The 15,600-nt window shown below is 37.7% G+C and overlaps 1 protein-coding gene across 4 annotated transcripts in view; it reads right to left on the reverse strand.

Annotated features, from left to right (window-relative positions):
• Positions 1-1,450: 1,450 nt before the first annotated feature.
• LOC128222875 (protein PRRC2C-like) overlaps positions 1,451-15,600 on the reverse strand; it is a 36,574-nt gene continuing 22,424 nt past the window's right edge. For 2 of the 4 annotated variants that reach the window (XM_052932040.1, XM_052932037.1), the window contains exons 28-40: positions 14,963-15,153; positions 14,479-14,694; positions 13,935-14,093; positions 13,052-13,320; positions 11,913-12,483; positions 9,416-9,589; positions 8,160-8,300; positions 7,759-7,888; positions 7,387-7,600; positions 6,802-6,931; positions 5,989-6,270; positions 5,326-5,605; positions 1,451-5,080 (exon numbers count right to left, since the gene is read on the reverse strand). In XM_052932040.1, the coding sequence (XP_052788000.1) occupies positions 4,716-5,080; positions 5,326-5,605; positions 5,989-6,270; positions 6,802-6,931; positions 7,387-7,600; positions 7,759-7,888; positions 8,160-8,300; positions 9,416-9,589; positions 11,913-12,483; positions 13,052-13,320; positions 13,935-14,093; positions 14,479-14,694; positions 14,963-15,153 (3,122 nt within the window). In that variant the 3' untranslated portion in view covers positions 1,451-4,715. The remainder of the gene's footprint in view (positions 5,081-5,325; positions 5,606-5,988; positions 6,271-6,801; positions 6,932-7,386; positions 7,601-7,758; positions 7,889-8,159; positions 8,301-9,415; positions 9,590-11,912; positions 12,484-13,051; positions 13,321-13,934; positions 14,094-14,478; positions 14,695-14,962; positions 15,154-15,600) is intronic. The other 2 variants (XM_052932038.1, XM_052932039.1) reach the window with 2 other exon arrangements.

Consider the following 15,600-nt stretch of genomic DNA (forward strand, 5'->3'; position numbering starts at 1 on the left):
GCCATCTCATGGGTAATCGCCCTTTAATTAAAGAATTTACTTAAAATTGGTGTTGTCCGATCAATAACTTTAGTAGCCTTTGTCCAACCATAACCAAATTTGGTCCAATATCTTGGATAAGTTCGTAAACCAGCCAAACCGTTCAAGTCATTCAAGAGTTATCGTCCTTACATTATATAAACTATATAATATCGGTCTTGACCGATAAATTATTTTGCAATCCTTTGTCTAATTATCACCAAATTTGGTCAGAATGTGTATGGGCATAATATCTCCGACAAGTTGGATAACCAGCCGTATCGCTCAAGTCATTCAATAGTTCTTGTCTTTTAATTACAGTAATTATAGAAATTACTTAAAATTGGCTTTTTCGATCAGTAACTTAAGAAGCCTTTGTCCAACCATAACCAAACTTTGTCAAAATGTATATGGGGATAATATCTTGGATAAGTTTGTTAACCAGCTATACAGCTCGTGTCACTCAAGAGTAATCCTAGAATTATATAAATTACCTAAAATTGGTCTAGAGCTTACATTAGAGGCCCTTGTCCAACCATCACCAAATTTCATAAGAAAGTGTGTGGGGAGAATATCTCGGTCAGGTTCCATAACCAGCTATGTCGCCGCAGTCAATCCAGAGGTATAAACCATTAATTGGCAAAAACTGGATCAACAGTGTCAGCTTTCTTAAAATGGCTTAACATAAAACCACTTGTCACCGTACATGGTGTCCTTAAAAAGAGGATGGGCATATTTTGTGATAGTTGCTCTTGTTTTTATGTAATTATGGACTTTTGACCAACATACATTATCTAAAGTCTTTCCTTCTCACCATCAGTGATTTTCTCATCAGTGATGACCTAAATGTAGGCTCTATAAAACCTAGAAGCTTCAAGGTGGCTTGCCTAACAGTAAACCGCTCCCATTGACCCACTAAGGGGGCTTACTAGGACAGCTTGACCCATACATAAAGATGTGGCAACCTGCCCAATAAGTACCCAGAAATGGTGTCAGACAACAAGAGCAGTACTGAACATATACGTAAATATGTATTTGAATCATTGGAAACCTTTTGATAAAAGGCCACTAAAAAAACATTTAGCAATTATACATCATTCTGAACTATTTACCAAGTGTCATTGACCCCAGGTTCGTCTCTACATGACCTTACCATATACCAAGTGTCAATCATAATTTTTTAAGTTATTATACAGAAGCAACCAGTTTGATGACCGGTGGCCCAAGGTCATCGTTCAAATAATCCATTCGGTTGTCAACAATTGTAAAGCAAATGTATGCGACTGTCCACGATTTAAAACTATACAAAATTATATGATCTGCACAGCTCATACTTATTTGTGTCGATATATAAATAATAATGTACCGTATATTTAATTCTCAGCCGGTCTACACTGTCCTTTATAGTTTGGTAGTTGAAAACAACTCTGTATGATATTGAGCCCTTTTATTTCAGAGAGCGTGAATAGATTTCTTGGAAGAAAAAAACTGTAAACATGATACCAAGAAGATCACACAAACATACAATGGCATACAGAAATTGCTGTTGAAATACACTTGCTCAGGTTTCATGTTATAAATCTGGTAAAAAAACTGGCACTTCTGTCCGTGTTCGGAAAGAGGTTTTGAAGTAAACATTTATCACTTAAATATATTGCTGTACTTAAACGAAGTCATGCAAATCAGTATCATTTTCTCTCCAAATTTAGAACAAATGTAATGTAAGCTCAAGGTAAAGTAAACAATAATAAATATGCCAATTTTTTTATTCAAACATTCAAGCTAGCTATACAATATACAGCTATTTAATAAATTCTTTACTATCACATGACAAAACAGCTATGTATATTTTTCATAATAAATACAGGATTGATTATACACAGCTTCTTAAAAATAACTGACAATTTTGGCCAGTATAAAGATGCTGGTAAAATCTCAGCATATCACTGTCAAACAGCTAGTAACGATGCTGAAAACATCACCGCCACTTGTCATCATCTGGTAGAAAAGAATAGTAAATATCTTTGAATGATAAAAGGTTAAACATAAATACATTGTCCTTTCTGAACATTGCTACATCTTGAAATCATTGATGAAAAATTATAAAATGCAAGTACATAGAATGTTGGTGGACCAGTAATTTGTGAGGGTGCAGGTTATGCTGAATATTAATCAAGCATTGGAAATGCGGCTGTATGAAGATGGAAAAATATGTGCAGATGTCCGGAGGTACAAAATGAAGGGATGCATTCGTATACCTTACTACAAATCCCAGCAAAATGATGTAAATTTGTACAGCAATGAGAACTGTTTTTTGAGGAAACACAAGAAAACCATTAAACTTCCCGTGTAAAAAATATTACTGGAGTAATCCTTCCAGACAGAGCTTTTATAAGATGCCACTTTCATCACATGTCTACAACTGTGATTTCACCAGATTTCAGCAATATCAATCCTAAACAAAGGTTAATATTTGTGGACAAATGTGTACCAACATGAATGAAACTATATAATGATCTACAACAAATACAGTCAAGCCTCAGGATGACCACAGCCAGTTATGACCTCTGGCTTATACATGACAACAGCAACAACAAACACCTGTCTAATGCCTGTGAAAAGAATAAAAACAACTAGAATGCAACCTAAAGTACACATGATATAAATAAGGACATAGAAACACTTAGTAATAGTTAAGAACTACATTTACAATAACTCAACACAAACCACGACCTTGACCTCCAAGGGGCATATGAAGGTCAAAGGTCAACACCTCAAAAGGTCACATTAAAACTGTTGGGGCAAACAGTTTCAGTGTACCTAGTGTAAAACTGGATAAAATTGTAAGTAAAAACATGGGCTCATTTTCAAAGCTCTCTGCTTCCCAGACCTGTGGGGATTTCACACAATTTGTGAAAAAAAAGGTTTCCTTAAGCTTACAACTAAACTTCTCGAAAACCTCTGTTCTATTCTCTCCTCCCTGGAGATGGGGTTTTCTTTCATGTAAATCACCCTTGTAAACCATCGTTGCATATTCAACCTTATATGCTTCAGCCATTCTAGGTTCCATTCTATGGAGATAAGATTCAGTTATTTCTAGTCCGACATCTTCCAATCCTACAATAACTAGAGATTACAATCTCACTACCACGTTCTGTGGCTGTTGCCAAACCATCACAATGTAGCATACCTTTCAGTTAACAGGTCTAAACATCAGAACCTGACCAGCAGCCTTCCTGCTAATGCGGTCATATCAGTTATAAATTGCAGTAAAACGCCACCAATCTGATAACCAAAATGTCTACCTTCCCATGGGAAAACAACAAACATGCAATAATTGCCAATTATGCGAATTCTATTAGTAATGCCTATATGTATTGACATGAAACCTTTTTACTTTTGCGTTTCCAACTCATAAAACTGCAGCTAAATGCTGTTCTTTTTAACAAAGAAGTAAATTCTCAAATTGATCCATTATCAACAAATAACCCCAGAGAACATCAACAAATACCTTGCAATCAAGTTGCTGATTCTTCAGACAGCTGCAACCATCAATAAAGATATATATTAAGATACATTTATGTTTGTAAGCATCATAAAAACGTATGTGTATTTATTAAAATATGCCAAATGTGCAGTGTTAGTGTGAACAATGATCTATGTACAATCTGATATGAAATAAAGATTATTAACAAATGGATCACAAACATAAGGATTATGCTGAATATTGATCAATTTCCAGCACATTTAACATAATACACACTTTCAAACAGAATATATTGGCAGCAACTAGTATCTTTTTTAAAAAGCAAAGAATATAAACAGTTTTACATTGAAGAATCTGTGGATTAGAGTTATCCATGCTTCATTACTTGTAAGCTTCACTTCGACTACATTTGTGCAACATACAGGACAAGGAAAATGGTCCAACTTTTCAAACATACATTGTCATATATTTGTGGGTAAAGCCAAATGCAAAAGTATAAATGTACAAATGTAACAGCTGGTTAATATTTACAGAAGTATAATATACCCTTTGTACAAAAGTGATGGTATTCGCAATGAATTGATAAAAAACACAGGGGCAAATATTACTGATGGCTGCAGCTGAAAGAAATTAGAATCCTTAAAATACAACATGCTCTTTCCAAAACCAACACAAGTTTACACATTTGCATGTTACAGTCTTCAAGGGTTGAGACCATTCAAACACAATGTGTTGTCCCTGCTCAAATGGATATTTACAGTGAAATAAATAAAATACCTAAGACAGCACACTGTGTCTCAATAGTTCAAGTCCCTTCACAGCACATCAATCCATTCAACTTCCACATGAAAGTTCAATTCCATTGGAGGTATTGTCAATTTTCTAAGGTTGTGTTTCCTTAAACAGTTGCTACTTATTTCTCTTTTAAAGTCCATGCAACTTTCTGAGTGATTTTGTCACTTCAATTAAAGAATTTAATCTTTTTTTTAGCCTAAGGCTCAATATTTTCGTCTCTTTCTTTTAACTGTTTGTTAGAAATTGTCGAAGTATGAATATTCACTTTTCATGTAAAATACAATTACATTTTTGTCCCTTATTACCGTGGGCATTTAACTAACTCTAAAACACATTTTACTAGTTATTTTCCACCACTAATATATTCTCAAGATTATAAGACTACCACAATATTTCTACTTTTTTCATTTTCCTCCTATTTCTTGCCACTATCGCTGCCTGTTTCTGACACAGTGGTGTCCTCCGTCCTAACTGTTGGCAACTTCTCATCTTTAGCAGACACTTCAACCTTAGATTTCCTTGGCTTATTGTTGGGATTCAGGAAGCTCTGTGTATGGGCTAGCAGGGCCTGTCGCTGCTTCAGCTTCGCATCCGTTATAGACTGGTTCCCCTGGTTCTGACCCAGGCTTGGGCTGGGTACGGGGACAGTCTGGGGTCTTACTGGACGTGTTTGACGGGTATTCTGCGGTAGACCCGGGCGCTGGATGGGGTTTGGGAACGATACCTGGGGCATTCCGGGCCGAACCATGTTTCCCATTATCATCTGGGGACGTATTGTTCCTGTGGACATAGAAATAATTATGGTAAATCTTTTCAGATACCGAGAACTCATGTTCTTCTACTACATCAAATTTACATTAAGTATTTGTAAAAGTAATAATGGAAACATCTTATGGCTCAACCTCAAGTACCTTTTGAAGTCTGCAGATCTTTTCCCCTTTTTTTTAAATTTGCAAAATCTTAAACAGAGCTAGAAATAAAATCCAAACATCATAAACCTGCAAATAGTTTGGGAAATGATATACCTTGCATTGGGAAGTTGTTGAACTGTTTGTTGAACTGGCCCTGTTGGGGCATCGATGAGGGCGGGATGTTAAATCCAAGCCCTGGACCTAGGGTTGGGAACCTCTGGGTGCCTGGGTTTCCACCAGGGTTCATCGGGGGTTGTGGCCCCTGAGGTGGGGGCTGGGCGGTCATAGTGCGCTGGGAAGTGAATGGTTTTGAGTTGACATTCTGGCCAGGAGGAACACCCCCCATGTTGGTGTTGCTGGTGGAGGAAGCAAGGCTGTCTGGTGGAGACTTCAGCTGTGGGTGAAAAAATATTTTATTTCAACAAGTTAAGCATGGCAAAAAGATAAAATTAATTTTACACATTTTGATTTATCAGTCGGACAATTGTTTCACCTTCATCCTTTCAATGGCATATTAAACTGTGCATTCCTTGAATCAGCAATACAGTACTAGACTTTTTGAAGACATCAGGTTTGGTTATGAACATCATTCCAACTCAGTCGAAAGATGGTGATTTATGTATCATCACAAGTCTTCATTAAGATTTCTAATTCATTCAATTAACATCATACATCCATTTAGAATACACTGCCATAATTATGGTTTTATTGCTTTTAATTATAAAAAGATTTCAGGAGCTAAAACTGTGTTGCATGAACTGGCTTTCAACTACTTACTGTGGGTGGTATGGGAGAGACTTGTGTCTGTGAGGAGTATGGTTGAGCCTTTCCGTGGCTGTGTCCCATCTGCTGGTTAGGGGCCATTGGGCCGGCCTGCTGGAGTAACGCACTCAAATTCTGGCTTGTCTTGAATGAGAGCTGGTTGAATGGTGGGGGGCCTGTTGGTGTGGCAGTGGGATGCTGGGCTCCACCAGTTTGACCTTGGGAAAGATTCTGTACCACTGACGGCTGGAAGGTCATGTCCCCACCTAGCTTGATAGTTGTATTGCTTCCAGGAAACTGAAATCAGATCAAATACATACAACAGGCTGCATACTTTCCACCACATCATTACACCAATTGGTAAAAAATGTCTACATGATAGCAAATGATAAACATAAAATTCAGCTAAAATACAAGTATATGAGGTGAAGACATCAGCTTTAGTAGTGTACATCACAATCAACTCAGTCGAAAGATGGTGACAGGAGTAATCATCACAAGGTTTCATCCAGATTTCTTGCATCATCATACAAGTTACTGTAGAAGATTTCTTAACAGGAAAGATTCAGTTTGAATATCAAACAATTTTACAATAGAAGTGCATTTTATCAGTCATTGAAATTAGACATTTGAGTGAAGAAACCCAAATTCTAGTGCTTGGCATCAAACTCGCTATATCAAATAAAGAATTTAAGCAAGCCCACAACCAATGCACTGGTCAAGTTCTTTCTGGTCTTGTTCAAATTCTTGATTTCATATAGCAGGGCTTGTTGAAGATTTGTGCAACTATTGACCAGTTTTCAAGTGATTACACACCAAGTTATGTACCTGTAAGTTGGAATTGGCCTGCTGTTGAGGGAAGAAGCCTGTCTGTTGTAGTTGGGAGGGTGGCTGCTGTAATGTCTGACCACCCTGCTGGTAGAATGAGGATGGGGTCTGGATCTGCAGCCCTCCTTGCCTGTGGGGTAATGAAGAGGTATGGTCTTAATAATGGCTAGTGAGTGCAAGATGGACATCATTTTATGAACATGACTGCTTAGTGGGTTTCTTAAATGGTATTTTACCTGTCTTAAAACATGTATTTACTGATAAACAGATTTCAATTCAATATACCACTTATTACAATATTTTACCTCTTCCAACTTCCTTGTTTTTGATTTACTGTTTATTTCAAAGAGTACATAACGATGTGTGTCAAATTTAGTTTGATGATCTTCAATGAAAGAAATATTGGCCAGTATTCAATATATAAGACTTATCCTTAGACATGCCTCAGTGATTTTATTCAGTCTATTGGCCAATTAATTGTTCAGTCTAATCAAAACATTCTGATTTTACACTAAAATTTAACGCAAATTGATGTTTGTTATAGAGTCAGGCCAGTGAAGTAGTCAACATCCAATTTAAATTCACCTCTGAGGTAACAATGATCCCAGTATCTGACTGTTGTTGACATTCTGTGTCTGAGATGAGCCGAGTATCTGGTTGACCCCTGTGCTTCCAAACAGCTGACTGTTCGGGTCAAATGGGATGAAGGAGAGATGGGAAGGCTGTAAGCCTGAGCTGTTTAAGCCAGACTGCCCATATGCTATATTGCCTGGGGCCAGGTTCTTGTTAGTAAGGTTGCCTGTAATGATAAATATCATAACAGTTGATTAAACAGCAATGGTGAATTAATGCAAATTATTGTTTAACTTCATCATTTTCTGTTTGAAAAGTCAAAATTACACATAAATATACAGGTATTATTTATTGTCCCACTGCACCCACATAGTCTGTACTCACCAAATGCAGGTTGACCAGGTGCCTTGATGGCGGAGGACATTTGTGAAGTGGTTGCCGCGGAGACCATGATTGTGTTCTGCTGGGAGTGGGACTGACCATATGGCTGGGCCGGAGTGTGGAAGCTTGCAACCTGCAAACAATACATATAATAGATTGTAATCGGTCAAATTACATTTTCCAAGCATTTTCAATATTATTTTGTTCACTTCTTGATGTTTGCCAAAAATCTTCCTCAATTACTCTAAAAATTGTTCTGATCATTCTTATGACTACAAATCTGTGATAAAAAAAGAAGATCTATAATCCTATGTACCTCTATTACCCAAAGAATTATCAAAACAAATGAACCCAAACATAGAAGTATGTGGATGAATTTAACACAACCTAACATGAATGCTCACTTTTATACCAACCTGTGATGTTTGGTATGGGTCAGGCTGGGTGGGTGTGGTCGGAAGGAACAAGTTCTGCTGGGTGAAGGAGCCGCCCAGGGCTGACTGTTGAAGCTGGGACAGGTTGAAGCTGAAGCTGGTCTGGTTCATCTGGAGAGACATTAAAGTTGGAATAAGATCAACAATCTGTGTAACCAGTTACCTTGAATCACAAATATTTGTCGATTAAGAATGAACTTCATTTTAAGCAGTGGTCAAAACATCGATAAAATTTAAGTGGGAAATGAGAGATTAAACCTTTGTACTCAGTTTTACATAGAGTGCTACCAGATTATGATATGATGTTAGGAAAACTTCAGAAAAGATAAGATGTGGCATCATTGTTCTCAGCCGAAAGATGGTGAGAAAATCATCATCATAGTTTTCCATGTACTGTATTCAACAAAGATGCTTTTTCCTAGCTTTTTTTTTAGGTATTAAATATGCACAATGTTAGCTAACCTTCAACCCAGCCAATTGTATACAATTGGTCAATTCTTTGGTTTGGTAAAAGTTAGCCAAAAATTGGTAAATACTTTTTCAATAATGACTTAATTGATTGACCAGAGACATCATTATTATGTGCAAACTAGCCAAGATAACCTTTGTACAAGTTATCAAAGTCTTATGCAAATGACAGCAGTACATATAAGTTGTATTACTACTCTCAGCAGTCGATAATGTTTTTCTTGCACTTAACTCATCTTAGATGAAATAAACAAACTTTTTTCATAAAAGATGAACTTTGTAAATATGATGGGGAAAACTTCAGAAAAGTAAAGTGGCATCACTGCACTCAGCCGAAAGATGGTGAGATTAAAATCATCATAGTTTTCCTTGCGTTTAACTAATTATAGTCCTATGAAATACCTTATTTTAGGATAACCAGGCTTAAATTAAAAATATTTGTAAACATTTGCACAACTGCACTCAGCCGAAAGATGGCGAGGTTAAAACCATCATAGTTCTCAGACTTAAAATAATAAATACTAACAGTCTGAATAAGCCCTGCCGCAGCACACTGTTAACGAGGCTTACTCAAAGAAAGGATGGCTACATGATCTAAAGTGAAGGTATAATGTAAGGACTTTCAAGTCTTATTTCTATGAATGTTTAACTTATCATTTGTTTTTGGTTTAATATATCTTATATATACATAAAACGGAGTACTTTCTTTTCCATTTTACGTCGGTGTCAATGAGAAGGCAGTTTTTCCTTGTACTTACTCTTGGTTCCTGTGGAGTAATGAGCTGTGTGCCCAGCTGGAAGGGCTGGAACGGGTGCTGCTGGCTCTGTATCATGATCGGAGGGCTCGGGTCTGAACTCATGGCTGAGGAAATAGACTGGCTCATGTTTGACAGGCTGCCAGAGTTGGCATATTGCAACTGCTGGGGCTTCACCTGGAATGTAGAGACCTTTATTCAATGATTGTATATTTAAAACTCATCCCCCTTCAACAAGTTCATTATCGTATAGGTGTCACTAAAGGCAGCTTGCTTGATTTCTGCAGAAACTGAATCATCATGCAGCCTGCTTTAGCTTAGTGCGCCGCTTACATCATTTAAAGAAAACATGAAAAAATAATTGTTTCCATAAACAAAGCCAAATTTGGAAATTTCTCGCTATTTCTCCGACAATGGGGATCACCAACAACAGACTATATACTTTCTATAATTGATTTGTGTTTGCTCAGTGCCAAAATATGTTAGAATCATTTTGCTTTCATAGGATTGACAGATATGACTAGCATCATTGCAAACAATGAAAAAATGATCAAAAACTTAAATCTTCATGTCCAGTAAATGCTGTATAAATCCAGTTCTATAAAATGAAGAAAAGACCTGACCTAGATGGACACAACTATTAACATTCTTCTATAACACTAGAACTCTGCGAGTCGGATGTGTCGCCTGACAAATTATTTACTGTCGACATTATAGCTGTTAGAGCAAAACAGGAAGTCGGCCATTTTGTTGTTGTTGTTGTTGTTAATCAATCGTAACCCCTTGTTGTATTTTTGTAGAGGGACACCCAAGGAAGCTTCCTGTCAAGTTTCATTGAATTTGGCCAGGTAGTTTCAGAGGAGATGTTCTTTAAGCAATTGTTGACGGACGGACGACGGACAAAGACCGATCACAATAGCTCACCTTGAGCACTTCGTGCTCTGGTGAGCTAAAAAAGTGTGCAAGGTAAAGTTAAACATGAAAATTAACAAAGGGCAATAACTCTAATATGGAAGCAAGAGATACAGTTTTTGTGCACTGCGATCCCCTTCAATAAGATCTATCAATCTATAAAGTTTCAAGTTGATAACTCTTATAGTTTTCGAGAAATGCCCCGGACAAAATTTAAGCAAGAAAATTAACAAAGGGCAATAACTCTAAACATATAGATGCAAGGTTACGGTTTTTGTGCACTGCGCTTTCCCTCAATCAGATATACCTACAGAATAAGTTTCAGGTTGATACCTCCTATAGTTTACGAGATATGCCACAGACAAAACCTAAGCATGAAAATTAACAAAGGGCAATAACTCTAAAAATATGGCAGCAAGAGTTACAGTTCTTGTGCACTGCACTCGGAATAAGTTTCAGGTTGATACCTCCTATAGTTTACGAGATATGCCACGGACAAAACCTAAGCAAGAAAATTAACAAAGGGCAATAACTCTAAAAATATGGCAGCAAGAGTTACGGTTCTTGTGCACTGCACTTGCCCTCAATGAGATCTATCTAGCTATGAAGTTTCAAGTTGATACCTCTTATATTCTTATATGCCCCGGACAAAACTTTAAGCATGAAAATTAACAAAGGGCAATAACTTTAAAACTAAGAAAGCAAGAGTTACTGTTATTGTGCACTGCACTTGCCCTCAATGAGATCTATCTAGCTATCTTATATTCTTCAAGATATGCCCCGGACAAAACTTTAAGCAAGAAAATTAACAAAGGGCAATAACTCTAAAAATATGGCAGCAAGAGTTACGGTTCTTGTGCACTGCACTTGCCCTCAATGAGATCTATCTAGCTATGAAGTTTCAAGTTGATACCTCTTATTTTCTTCAAGATATGCCCCGGACAAAACTTTAAGCATGAAAATTAACAAAGGGCAATAACTTTAAAACTAAGAAAGCAAGAGTTACGGTTCTTGTGCACTGCACTTGCCCTCAATGAGATCTATCTAGCTATGAAGTTTCAAGTTGATACCTCTTATATTCTTCAAGATATGCCCCAGACAAAACTTTAAGCATGAAAATTAACAAAGGGCAATAACTTTAAAACTAAGAAAGCAAGAGTTACTGTTATTGTGCACTGCACTTGCCCTCAATGAGATCTATCTAGCTATCTTATATTCTTCAAGATATGCCCCGCACAAAACTTTAAGCATGAAAAATAACAAAGGGCAATAACTCTAAATATATGGAAGCAAGAGCAACAGTTCTTGTGCACTGCACTTGCCCTCAATTAGATCTATCTACATATGAAATTTCAAGTTTATACCACTAACAGTTTAGGAGATATACCCCGGACAAGCGAAAATGGGACGCGGCCGCCACCGCCGAAAAAAGTAACCCCTATATGTCGTCTTTTCAGGCGACACAAAAACCAAAGGTGCACAACTTCACATGCTGCTTAATGTCCAAGTTCTATCAAAAAGTGGGGGCATAACTATTAAATCTAGAATTAAGGGTTTGATAGAAATGTTCAGCCCTCTTCAGCCTTACCGTGCAGATGTTGCTCTTCTCCTGATTGTGAGACTTGAGGTGGATCATATTACTGAGGTTGGTCTGAGCAAAGCTGGAGCTTCCCATGTCTGGCTGGACGTACGTCTCGGAGTTGGACGAGAACGACTGGCTGTACGATATTCCCGTGGAACTGGGGCCTGTGAATACTTGAGAGTATGGCTCTGAACATGAAAACCCCTCCCTGTAGCTGGAACCAACTTCTGACCCTGTTGAGAAACCATCAATAGTTCTGGGGATAGAGTACTGTTGGCTTTCTGTGTTGAACACCTTTCCCATATCTGCCTGAGCAAATGTGGATTCCAGTGATGGCTTGAATGGGGACACATCCACAGAGAATGATGTCCTCTTTGTAATATCCGAGTCAAACATGTCCTGACCTCTAGGCGAGATGTTGGAGTTACTGCTCTTGTCCATATCGGATACTCCCATGTTGTCATTGAGGTCAATGGAGCGGCTATCTACATTCATGTCCATCTCTCCAGAGTTAAACGTACTGAAGGACTCAGATACACTTACACCAGCTGATGAGCCAATCACCTTCGTTGACATGCTGCAAACAGAAACAGTTAATTTGAATACTTCAGCCTTCTGTTTAATAAAATTGTACTTGGAAACAGAATAGAATTAAGAAACAAAAATGTTATTTCAATGATATCAATATTAAAATACTATGAAATCAATACATAACAGACAACCCCATATAATCAATATCCCAGTGGTGGAAATAAGCACAAGCCTGCAAGCCCGAGACTGGTAAAATGTCTGTCATGAGCTTGTTCATTATCCAATTAAAGCAAGCCCTATGGGCTTGTCGACTTGGCTGAGAATAAATTAACTATTATAAAATGCGGTGATTTCCCCCAATTGAGTAATAAACTTTTCCCAAAATAGCTGGAAAAAAAAATCGAGTTGTTTAATTTCTTGATACAACTTTTTCTATAAAACTGTATGTCTTTCAGCTTCTCAAATGTTTTTATATTTTTTGGCATGTTCATTTCTGTTCACACTTGTTGAAATTCATGATTTCAAGCCCAAAGGGATTGCTGTTAAAAATCCTTATTTCGATCACTGATATCCCAATGGAAATAAGGATTATTTTCAACTTTATTACTACTTACTTGTTTTCAAACACATTATTCACATCTGGAGCGTTGTCCCAGACCATCTTCACTGACTGTATCTTCATGTCAAGCTCCTGTGCACTGGGTGACAGGGGCTGGGCAGAGGCCATGTTGGCAGTGCTGGTGTTCACAACCCCAAGGGTCATAGCAACCGGGGAGGCAGTGTCGTGCATCTCGATATGCTCCATCACTGGCTTCTCTTCAGCGAACTTGGCCAGCTCAGCATCAAACGTGAAGTCCAGCTTGATCGCATCAGAGTCGTCATCCTGTTAAATTCCATGAGAGAGGTGCAATTTTAGATATCAATATTCCTCTACAAAATGATTTAGTCAGAAAGGACGGTTTATTCAAATGCACTGCTTCTTTTGATGTATTAAAATAGATTATGGTAACTGAAGAGATTTATTTTGCACTGCATCCACCGTTTTATTCTTTCAGTGCTTACTAGCCTAGGACAGATTGTTTTTCATACATATATGCACATTAGCTGAGAGCTTTATTATAAATTTGTGTTCACAAAACTAAGCCAAGTGATTCAACTCACTTTTCATATGGAGTTCTACACTCATCATTTTTTCTCATGACATTAATCCTGAATATGTGCTTACAGGGGATACACAGTTTTTGAAGTAATATGTCCACAAAGTGATGCTTGGGAATCCCACATTTTTGCCCAGGACCCAACATAGTTAAATGAGTCCCAAGGGATACACCCGAGCAGATTTGAAAATGAGAAACTGTATAATGCCTATGATCTTTTTGGCTCTGTAATAATGATAATAGAAAGTTAAAGTTCAAGAAACACATTGAAGCCAATTTAAAAAAGAATCACTGTTTCTGAATCAGTGACAAAGCAAATAGCTTTAGTGTTATCTGGTACCTTGCCAAAGATGGGATCCTTGAAGCTGGGAGGTAGCTGTATTGGCTGGGGCTTCTCCATTGAGGAGCTTGGGCGAAGTTTACCCTCAGGCTTCTTCACGGTCTTGTCCAGCTTGGTCAGGGGCTCCTTCACGCTCACCTTCTCACTGCGGATTGCCTGCTGGAAGGGTAGTGACAGTGATGTATGTTAAGTCTGATAAAATTTGAAACAAGTGATGATACAAAAAAAAAGATTTATCAAATTTAAGATTTAAATCTCCATAGATGGACCAATTAACAATTGTATTTTTGTACATCAAATTAAGATTTAAATCTCAATATATGGATCAATTAACAATTGTATTTTTGTACATCTTAAAACAGATGTTGATTTCAACTGAAGTAATAGTAAAGCAGTAGTACATTATCTTGACTATTCACTTTTAAAGAAATTCATACAGCTCATGTCAACCCAAGACACTACTTTCTGTTATTTTATACCCTTTGCATAAAAACTGTCCTCACTAGTTTACTTTCAAACCCTTAAAATTTTGCCCCGTTCTCACCTTCTGTTGTCTCCGTGGTTTAGGCGAGGCCTCGATGGACTGTTTACTATCCCCACTGCTAGACTTCTCGCTGATCTTCTCCAGCTTGGGAGCTGCAATCTTATTTTCCGTGCTCGGGGAACTCCGGGTTGAGGACCCTCCACTGTTTGGATGGTCACTTACATCGATACCACTGTCATGCTGGTCACCCTTGTCAAACTTAGCATCCTGACCAACCTGGAGTAAAATAACACATCAAAATCTGTATGTACTGTTAAGATTTGTGCTAAAAAGTAGTTGTGTTCTCGCAACAATGAAATTAGTTCAAAAGAGACCTGATCAAATGTAGTGTTTTGCTCAAATATTTTACAGGATACAAAGGACAGCAAAATTGCAAACAATAACTAAGATTACCTTGTTTTACAACCTTATTTGTACTCATACTTAGAATTATTAATTATGAAATATACGAAATACACACTATCAACACTGTACACACATTTACCTGGACTTGAATTCCAGAAACAGCGGCAAAGTTTATTGGTTTGTTCCAGGCGTTGACACTGGGTACAGGTGCTGGTGCCAGGGCGGGGCTTCCAGAGCTTGGGGCAGCAGGCTGCTGGGCGGGCTGGGAGATCTGACCCAATGCCTGCAGGTTTGCCTGACCAACCACAGGGTTGTATGTGCCCAACATATCTGAAGTTGTAGACATTTCATAATACACTAGAAATGTGTCCATAGGACACGGATGCCCCCACTTCGGTTTTTTGTCACAGAAAATAAGCCATAATGATTTTTGAAGTATTTTTGGCAAAAAAGGGCCGTAACTCCTAAATGACTAAAGCGATTTCCATGACTATCGAACTTGATCAAGATATTATGGTCACAAACATGTGTTTAAAGTTTGGTGAGGATTGGACAAACAGTTTTCAAGAATTAGATCGGAAACAATCTTCGGGACGTATTTTTCAAGTCTTTTTTTGCAAATAAAGGGCCGTAACTCCTAAATGACAAAAGCGATTTCCATGGCTAAGGAACTTGATCAAGATATTATGGTCACAAACATGTGTTTAAAGTTTGGTGAGGATTGGACAAACGGTTTTCAAGAATTAGATCGGAAACAATCTTCGGGACGTACGTACG

The sequence above is a fragment of the Mya arenaria genome, chromosome 17 (assembly GCF_026914265.1).
Source record: "Mya arenaria isolate MELC-2E11 chromosome 17, ASM2691426v1".
In the NCBI taxonomy this organism is placed as follows: domain Eukaryota; kingdom Metazoa; phylum Mollusca; class Bivalvia; order Myida; family Myidae; genus Mya; species Mya arenaria.